A 9,642-nucleotide genomic window follows, 5' to 3' on the forward strand; every position below is an offset into this window, starting at 1 on the left:
TCCCCACTCTCGATCACCTTCAAACGCAGGAGCTGGGGCAGCTCCGTCCAGGAACACATCCAATGCTCAAGTGCCTACACCCAGAGCCACCTCCTCGCAAGCCCCCGCCACCCCCAGGCCCTCGCTCCAGGAGGGGGCTCCCCAGGCTCTGCCAAGCGACGTCACTTCACAACCCTTCCCAACACGAAAAGAAAAGAAAAGAAGAAAAGAAAAGAAAAGACCGGCTAAGATGAAAACAAAGGCGAGCCACAAGTGAAAGGAAAACAGACCACAACCAACACCAGGGCATCACAGACGGAAAAGACCCTTGGGCAGGAAGGGAAACTTCAGCTGCAGAAAAGAGGCACCGCAGCTCGCCCTGCAGGCAACAGGGAAACCCTAACACACCTCCCCGGCACAGCTGCCCCCAAGCGCTCTGCCCCAGCGCTTTCGCATCCCCCACTCAACCACTACGGCCAACCTTCCCCCCAGCACACCACCGCCACCGCCCTCCCCACGCACGGCCACCCCACCAACGCACTTCCCCAAGACCACCACAGCCACCAGCCAAAACTGAAAACCACAGCCGGAAACTCGCTGCAACCAGAAAGCGAGGAAGGCAAAGCCGCCGCACCACATAAAGCCGGCCACCCGGCAGCACCCCAAGCACAGCGCCCACCCGCACCACCGCCAAGCCTGACCAGGCTCCTGACCAGCACCACCCACGCAGCACCCACAGCCCCACCATGGCTGCGCCCGCAACCCCGCAGCCCTGCCCGCGGCACGGCGCCCCGGCGCTCCTGCTCCTCCTGACGGCTCTCGCCACCGCCACCGCCCTCGCCTGCCGCCACCTGCGTCCCCGCGACGCCACCTTCCCCTGGGACAGCCTCCAGCTCCTCCGGGCCATGGCTCCCAGCCCGCCACAGCCCTGCCACCACCAGCAGGCGCCCTTCTTCCCCGACACCCTCCTCCACACCAACCACCCACAGCAAGCCGCCGACATTGCCCTCCGCATCCTCCAGCACCTCTTCACAACCCTCAGCAGCCCCAGCACCCCCCACCACTGGGACGCCCAGGCACGCCATCGCCTCCTCAACAACCTCCAGCATTACAAGCACAACCTGGAGCAATGCGTGCCAGCCAACGGCATGCTCTTCCAAGGCCAAGGGCCCCGCAACCTCCTGCTCAACATCAGCAGATACTTCAGGCACATCCAGGACTTCCTCCACACCCACAACCACAGCGCCTGCGCCTGGGACCACGTCCGCCTCGAAGCTGGCGCCTGCTTCCAACACCTCCACAACCTCACCCGCACCATGAGCAACTAGCCCAACCACCCCGACCAACCCGCACGGCCCCACGCACCCCCACCCACGACGACGCCACCGCTTCTCGACCACCGCCCCATCCCCACCTCTGTCCTCCCGCCTCCCCTGACCCATGGCAAGAGCCGCTGCAAGAACGGCCCTGCACCCTCCGCCTCCACTGACCGCTCCTCTATTTATAGAACTTGGTCTATTTATTTTGACAATGGGTTTTATCATCTATTTATTCACCTATTTATTCGACAGAAAATAAAGACCTGTTGCAAAAAGATTGCCGGTGCCTCTTGTCTCAGAAGCACAGGAACGAGCCTGCGGGGTGGGGGGAAGCCACCTCCACTCAACACCTGCTCCGAGCCCTGCTCCCAACAGGGCTCTGCAGATCCCGTGCCCACTCTTCTCTTTGGCACCTCCCCAGCGAGGCGCTTCCCTCAACCTCTTGCAAAAACCTCTGCCAGGGTTTAGCCGCCGTCGTCAGAATCAGCTCTTCGGCCCTCGTTCTCCTCAACATTTTCCACCTTCCACCCCGCTTTGGACCGACTGATGATCAGCTGCTCTGCAGCCCTCAGTACAAGCAAGACGCGGACCTGTTGGAGCGCCTCCAGACGAGGGCCACAAACACGATCAGAGGGCTGGGACACCTCTCCTGGGGGGGAGTTGGGGTTCTTCAGCCTGGAGAAGAGAAGGCTCCGGGGAGACCTTATTGCGGCCTTTCAATACTTAAGGGGGGCTTATAAGAAAGATGGGCGCAGACGTTCTAATAGGGCCTGTAGCGATAGGACAAGGGGTAACGGTTTTAAACTAAGAGAGGCCAGATTCAGACGAGACTCAAGGAAGACATTTTTTACCGTGAGGGGGGTGAAGCGCTGCCACAGGTTGCCCAGAGAGCTGGTGGGTGCCCCATCCCTGGAAACATTCAAGCTCAGGTCGGACGGGGCTCCGAGCAACCCGACCTAGTTGAAGATGGCCCTGCTCATTGCTGGGGGGTTGGACCGGACGACCTTTAAAGGTCCCTCCCAACCCAAACCAGTCGATTCGATGAAGGAGAGGCACGGCAGAGATCGCTTTGATTAGGCCGAGTTCGGCTGCGCTTGCCGCTTCAGGCATTTTTCACGACAGCTCTCCCGTTGCGCCGCTTGAAAACACCTTGCAGCCACGGATCTCCAACATCAGCCTACCTCCTGCAGTGACGCACGCCACCTAGGTACGCCAAATCATCGGGCACGTGCCAGCAGCACCCCAAGCACAGCACCCACCAACACAACGTTGCCTGACAAGACCACGGCTCCCACCACCGCCACCGCCCTGCCACCACCACCACCACCACCACCACCACCACACACACGTTTCCCCTGCTCCACAAGCTTTGAGAAAACACGTCTCCCAGCGTCTCTCGCACAAGCAGAACGTTGCCCTTGCTGTTGGAAGGGACCTGAAAACCTCAGCGAGGGCAACCTCCACCTCCTCCTCCTCCCACTAGAGTTCTAGAACTACATCGGCTCGCTCAGCTCCACCTCCAGAGGACTCTTGGACGCCCCTCCTCCAGGGGCGCAGGGGCTCAGGCCACCCCAAACGCAAGACCCTTCGCTTACGGGGGACATCTTCTTCTTCGCTCTCCAGCCACCTCAGGCAAGGAGGCACAGAAAACACAACAAGACCCCTGCTACAGGGCCACACGCATGGGACCACAGCCAGGGACCCAACCCAGCAGCAGCAGCAAAGCTCTTCCCTTTTTCCTCTTCCTTTTTCCTCACGCCTCTCCTCCTGCCTTTCTTCCCCACTCTCGATCACCTTCAAACGCAGGAGCTGGGGCAGCTCCGTCCAGGAACACATCCAATGCTCAAGTGCCTACACCCAGAGCCACCTCCTCGCAAGCCCCCGCCACCCCCAGGCCCTCGCTCCAGGAGGGGGCTCCCCAGGCTCTGCCAAGCGACGTCACTTCACAACCCTTCCCAACACGAAAAGAAAAGAAAAGAAGAAAAGAAAAGAAAAGACCGGCTAAGATGAAAACAAAGGCGAGCCACAAGTGAAAGGAAAACAGACCACAACCAACACCAGGGCATCACAGACGGAAAAGACCCTTGGGCAGGAAGGGAAACTTCAGCTGCAGAAAAGAGGCACCGCAGCTCGCCCTGCAGGCAACAGGGAAACCCTAACACACCTCCCCGGCACAGCTGCCCCCAAGCGCTCTGCCCCAGCGCTTTCGCATCCCCCACTCAACCACTACGGCCAACCTTCCCCCCAGCACACCACCGCCACCGCCCTCCCCACGCACGGCCACCCCACCAACGCACTTCCCCAAGACCACCACAGCCACCAGCCAAAACTGAAAACCACAGCCGGAAACTCGCTGCAACCAGAAAGCGAGGAAGGCAAAGCCGCCGCACCACATAAAGCCGGCCACCCGGCAGCACCCCAAGCACAGCGCCCACCCGCACCACCGCCAAGCCTGACCAGGCTCCTGACCAGCACCACCCACGCAGCACCCACAGCCCCACCATGGCTGCGCCCGCAACCCCGCAGCCCTGCCCGCGGCACGGCGCCCCGGCGCTCCTGCTCCTCCTGACGGCTCTCGCCACCGCCACCGCCCTCGCCTGCCGCCACCTGCGTCCCCGCGACGCCACCTTCCCCTGGGACAGCCTCCAGCTCCTCCGGGCCATGGCTCCCAGCCCGCCACAGCCCTGCCACCACCAGCAGGCGCCCTTCTTCCCCGACACCCTCCTCCACACCAACCACCCACAGCAAGCCGCCGACATTGCCCTCCGCATCCTCCAGCACCTCTTCACAACCCTCAGCAGCCCCAGCACCCCCCACCACTGGGACGCCCAGGCACGCCATCGCCTCCTCAACAACCTCCAGCATTACAAGCACAACCTGGAGCAATGCGTGCCAGCCAACGGCATGCTCTTCCAAGGCCAAGGGCCCCGCAACCTCCTGCTCAACATCAGCAGATACTTCAGGCACATCCAGGACTTCCTCCACACCCACAACCACAGCGCCTGCGCCTGGGACCACGTCCGCCTCGAAGCTGGCGCCTGCTTCCAACACCTCCACAACCTCACCCGCACCATGAGCAACTAGCCCAACCACCCCGACCAACCCGCACGGCCCCACGCACCCCCACCCACGACGACGCCACCGCTTCTCGACCACCGCCCCATCCCCACCTCTGTCCTCCCGCCTCCCCTGACCCATGGCAAGAGCCGCTGCAAGAACGGCCCTGCACCCTCCGCCTCCACTGACCGCTCCTCTATTTATAGAACTTGGTCTATTTATTTTGACAATGGGTTTTATCATCTATTTATTCACCTATTTATTCGACAGAAAATAAAGACCTGTTGCAAAAAGATTGCCGGTGCCTCTTGTCTCAGAAGCACAGGAACGAGCCTGCGGGGTGGGGGGAAGCCACCTCCACTCAACACCTGCTCCGAGCCCTGCTCCCAACAGGGCTCTGCAGATCCCGTGCCCACTCTTCTCTTTGGCACCTCCCCAGCGAGGCGCTTCCCTCAACCTCTTGCAAAAACCTCTGCCAGGGTTTAGCCGCCGTCGTCAGAATCAGCTCTTCGGCCCTCGTTCTCCTCAACATTTTCCACCTTCCACCCCGCTTTGGACCGACTGATGATCAGCTGCTCTGCAGCCCTCAGTACAAGCAAGACGCGGACCTGTTGGAGCGCCTCCAGACGAGGGCCACAAACACGATCAGAGGGCTGGGACACCTCTCCTGGGGGGGAGTTGGGGTTCTTCAGCCTGGAGAAGAGAAGGCTCCGGGGAGACCTTATTGCGGCCTTTCAATACTTAAGGGGGGCTTATAAGAAAGATGGGTGCAGACGTTCTAATAGGGCCTGTAGCGATAGGACAAGGGGTAACGGTTTTAAACTAAGAGAGGCCAGATTCAGACGAGACTCAAGGAAGACATTTTTTACCGTGAGGGGGGTGAAGCGCTGCCACAGGTTGCCCAGAGAGCTGGTGGGTGCCCCATCCCTGGAAACATTCAAGCTCAGGTCGGACGGGGCTCCGAGCAACCCGACCTAGTTGAAGATGGCCCTGCTCATTGCTGGGGGGTTGGACCGGACGACCTTTAAAGGTCCCTCCCAACCCAAACCAGTCGATTCGATGAAGGAGAGGCACGGCAGAGATCGCTTTGATTAGGCCGAGTTCGGCTGCGCTTGCCGCTTCAGGCATTTTTCACGACAGCTCTCCCGTTGCGCCGCTTGAAAACACCTTGCGGCCACGGACCTCCAACATCAGCCTACCTCCTGCAGTGACGCACGCCACCTAGGTACGCCAAATCATCGGGCGCGTGCCAGCAGCACCCCAAGCACAGCACCCACCAACACAACGTTGCCTGACAAGACCACGGCTCCCACCACCGCCACCGCCCTGCCACCACCACCACCACCACCACCACCACCACACACACGTTTCCCCTGCTCCACAAGCTTTGAGAAAACACGTCTCCCAGCGTCTCTCGCACAAGCAGAACGTTGCCCTTGCTGTTGGAAGGGACCTGAAAACCTCAGCGAGGGCAACCTCCACCTCCTCCTCCTCCCACTAGAGTTCTAGAACTACATCGGCTCGCTCAGCTCCACCTCCAGAGGACTCTTGGACGCCCCTCCTCCAGGGGCGCAGGGGCTCAGGCCACCCCAAACGCAAGACCCTTCGCTTACGGGGGACATCTTCTTCTTCGCTCTCCAGCCACCTCAGGCAAGGAGGCACAGAAAACACAACAAGACCCCTGCTACAGGGCCACACGCATGGGACCACAGCCAGGGACCCAACCCAGCAGCAGCAGCAAAGCTCTTCCCTTTTTCCTCTTCCTTTTTCCTCACGCCTCTCCTCCTGCCTTTCTTCCCCACTCTCGATCACCTTCAAACGCAGGAGCTGGGGCAGCTCCGTCCAGGAACACATCCAATGCTCAAGTGCCTACACCCAGAGCCACCTCCTCGCAAGCCCCCGCCACCCCCAGGCCCTCGCTCCAGGAGGGGGCTCCCCAGGCTCTGCCAAGCGACGTCACTTCACAACCCTTCCCAACACGAAAAGAAAAGAAAAGAAGAAAAGAAAAGAAAAGACCGGCTAAGATGAAAACAAAGGCGAGCCACAAGTGAAAGGAAAACAGACCACAACCAACACCAGGGCATCACAGACGGAAAAGACCCTTGGGCAGGAAGGGAAACTTCAGCTGCAGAAAAGAGGCACCGCAGCTCGCCCTGCAGGCAACAGGGAAACCCTAACACACCTCCCCGGCACAGCTGCCCCCAAGCGCTCTGCCCCAGCGCTTTCGCATCCCCCACTCAACCACTACGGCCAACCTTCCCCCCAGCACACCACCGCCACCGCCCTCCCCACGCACGGCCACCCCACCAACGCACTTCCCCAAGACCACCACAGCCACCAGCCAAAACTGAAAACCACAGCCGGAAACTCGCTGCAACCAGAAAGCGAGGAAGGCAAAGCCGCCGCACCACATAAAGCCGGCCACCCGGCAGCACCCCAAGCACAGCGCCCACCCGCACCACCGCCAAGCCTGACCAGGCTCCTGACCAGCACCACCCACGCAGCACCCACAGCCCCACCATGGCTGCGCCCGCAACCCCGCAGCCCTGCCCGCGGCACGGCGCCCCGGCGCTCCTGCTCCTCCTGACGGCTCTCGCCACCGCCACCGCCCTCGCCTGCCGCCACCTGCGTCCCCGCGACGCCACCTTCCCCTGGGACAGCCTCCAGCTCCTCCGGGCCATGGCTCCCAGCCCGCCACAGCCCTGCCACCACCAGCAGGCGCCCTTCTTCCCCGACACCCTCCTCCACACCAACCACCCACAGCAAGCCGCCGACATTGCCCTCCGCATCCTCCAGCACCTCTTCACAACCCTCAGCAGCCCCAGCACCCCCCACCACTGGGACGCCCAGGCACGCCATCGCCTCCTCAACAACCTCCAGCATTACAAGCACAACCTGGAGCAATGCGTGCCAGCCAACGGCATGCTCTTCCAAGGCCAAGGGCCCCGCAACCTCCTGCTCAACATCAGCAGATACTTCAGGCACATCCAGGACTTCCTCCACACCCACAACCACAGCGCCTGCGCCTGGGACCACGTCCGCCTCGAAGCTGGCGCCTGCTTCCAACACCTCCACAACCTCACCCGCACCATGAGCAACTAGCCCAACCACCCCGACCAACCCGCACGGCCCCACGCACCCCCACCCACGACGACGCCACCGCTTCTCGACCACCGCCCCATCCCCACCTCTGTCCTCCCGCCTCCCCTGACCCACGGCAAGAGCCGCTGCAAGAACGGCCCTGCACCCTCCGCCTCCACTGACCGCTCCTCTATTTATAGAACTTGGTCTATTTATTTTGACAATGGGTTTTATCATCTATTTATTCACCTATTTATTCGACAGAAAATAAAGACCTGTTGCAAAAAGATTGCCGGTGCCTCTTGTCTCAGAAGCACAGGAACGAGCCTGCGGGGTGGGGGGAAGCCACCTCCACTCAACACCTGCTCCGAGCCCTGCTCCCAACAGGGCTCTGCAGATCCCGTGCCCACTCTTCTCTTTGGCACCTCCCCAGCGAGGCGCTTCCCTCAACCTCTTGCAAAAACCTCTGCCAGGGTTTAGCCGCCGTCGTCAGAATCAGCTCTTCGGCCCTCGTTCTCCTCAACATTTTCCACCTTCCACCCCGCTTTGGACCGACTGATGATCAGCTGCTCTGCAGCCCTCAGTACAAGCAAGACGCGGACCTGTTGGAGCGCCTCCAGACGAGGGCCACAAACACGATCAGAGGGCTGGGACACCTCTCCTGGGGGGGAGTTGGGGTTCTTCAGCCTGGAGAAGAGAAGGCTCCGGGGAGACCTTATTGCGGCCTTTCAATACTTAAGGGGGGCTTATAAGAAAGATGGGCGCAGACGTTCTAATAGGGCCTGTAGCGATAGGACAAGGGGTAACGGTTTTAAACTAAGAGAGGCCAGATTCAGACGAGACTCAAGGAAGACATTTTTTACCGTGAGGGGGGTGAAGCGCTGCCACAGGTTGCCCAGAGAGCTGGTGGGTGCCCCATCCCTGGAAACATTCAAGCTCAGGTCGGACGGGGCTCCGAGCAACCCGACCTAGTTGAAGATGGCCCTGCTCATTGCTGGGGGGTTGGACCGGACGACCTTTAAAGGTCCCTCCCAACCCAAACCAGTCGATTCGATGAAGGAGAGGCATGGCAGAGATCGCTTTGATTAGGCCGAGTTCGGCTGCGCTTGCCGCTTCAGGCATTTTTCACGACAGCTCTCCCGTTGCGCCGCTTGAAAACACCTTGCAGCCACGGACCTCCAACATCAGCCTACCTCCTGCAGTGACGCACGCCACCTAGGTACGCCAAATCATCGGGCGCGTGCCAGCAGCACCCCAAGCACAGCACCCACCAACACAACGTTGCCTGACAAGACCACGGCTCCCACCACCGCCACCGCCCTGCCACCACCACCACCACCACCACCACCACACACACGTTTCCCCTGCTCCACAAGCTTTGAGAAAACACGTCTCCCAGCGTCTCTCGCACAAGCAGAACGTTGCCCTTGCTGTTGGAAGGGACCTGAAAACCTCAGCGAGGGCAACCTCCACCTCCTCCTCCTCCCACTAGAGTTCTAGAACTACATCGGCTCGCTCAGCTCCACCTCCAGAGGACTCTTGGACGCCCCTCCTCCAGGGGCGCAGGGGCTCAGGCCACCCCAAACGCAAGACCCTTCGCTTACGGGGGACATCTTCTTCTTCGCTCTCCAGCCACCTCAGGCAAGGAGGCACAGAAAACACAACAAGACCCCTGCTACAGGGCCACACGCATGGGACCACAGCCAGGGACCCAACCCAGCAGCAGCAGCAAAGCTCTTCCCTTTTTCCTCTTCCTTTTTCCTCACGCCTCTCCTCCTGCCTTTCTTCCCCACTCTCGATCACCTTCAAACGCAGGAGCTGGGGCAGCTCCGTCCAGGAACACATCCAATGCTCAAGTGCCTACACCCAGAGCCACCTCCTCGCAAGCCCCCGCCACCCCCAGGCCCTCGCTCCAGGAGGGGGCTCCCCAGGCTCTGCCAAGCGACGTCACTTCACAACCCTTCCCAACACGAAAAGAAAAGAAAAGAAGAAAAGAAAAGAAAAGACCGGCTAAGATGAAAACAAAGGCGAGCCACAAGTGAAAGGAAAACAGACCACAACCAACACCAGGGCATCACAGACGGAAAAGACCCTTGGGCAGGAAGGGAAACTTCAGCTGCAGAAAAGAGGCACCGCAGCTCGCCCTGCAGGCAACAGGGAAACCCTAACACACCTCCCCGGCACAGCTGCCCCCAAGCGCTCTGCC

At 60.7% G+C, this 9,642-nt stretch overlaps 4 protein-coding genes across 7 annotated transcripts in view; 3 read left to right on the forward strand and 1 right to left on the reverse strand.

The window, feature by feature from the left end:
* Positions 1-9,642, reverse strand: part of UBAP2 (ubiquitin associated protein 2) — a 238,357-nt gene that overhangs the window by 26,238 nt on the left and 202,477 nt on the right. The gene's annotated exons all lie outside the window — the stretch shown is intronic.
* LOC143172877 (interferon-like) lies at positions 726-1,307 on the forward strand. The gene has a single exon (XM_076362721.1). It carries the CDS (start codon positions 726-728, stop codon positions 1,305-1,307), a length of 582 nt encoding a protein of 193 aa, XP_076218836.1.
* Positions 3,801-4,382, forward strand: LOC143172876 (interferon-like). Its single transcript, XM_076362720.1, has one exon. The coding sequence runs from the start codon at positions 3,801-3,803 to the stop codon at positions 4,380-4,382; it is 582 nt and encodes a 193-aa protein (XP_076218835.1).
* Positions 6,876-7,457, forward strand: LOC143172874 (interferon-like). The gene has a single exon (XM_076362718.1). It carries the CDS (start codon positions 6,876-6,878, stop codon positions 7,455-7,457), a length of 582 nt encoding a protein of 193 aa, XP_076218833.1.

This window comes from Aptenodytes patagonicus, chromosome Z (assembly GCF_965638725.1).
Source record: "Aptenodytes patagonicus chromosome Z, bAptPat1.pri.cur, whole genome shotgun sequence".
NCBI classification, from domain to species: Eukaryota; Metazoa; Chordata; class Aves; order Sphenisciformes; family Spheniscidae; genus Aptenodytes; species Aptenodytes patagonicus.

Excerpts from the sequence above, each read along its gene's own strand:
- LOC143172874 (XM_076362718.1), top strand. The coding sequence starts at position 6,876 with ATGGCTGCGCCCGCAACCCCGCAGCCCTGCCCGCGGCACGGCGCCCCG.
- LOC143172877 (XM_076362721.1), top strand. The coding sequence starts at position 726 with ATGGCTGCGCCCGCAACCCCGCAGCCCTGCCCGCGGCACGGCGCCCCG.
- LOC143172876 (XM_076362720.1), top strand. The coding sequence starts at position 3,801 with ATGGCTGCGCCCGCAACCCCGCAGCCCTGCCCGCGGCACGGCGCCCCG.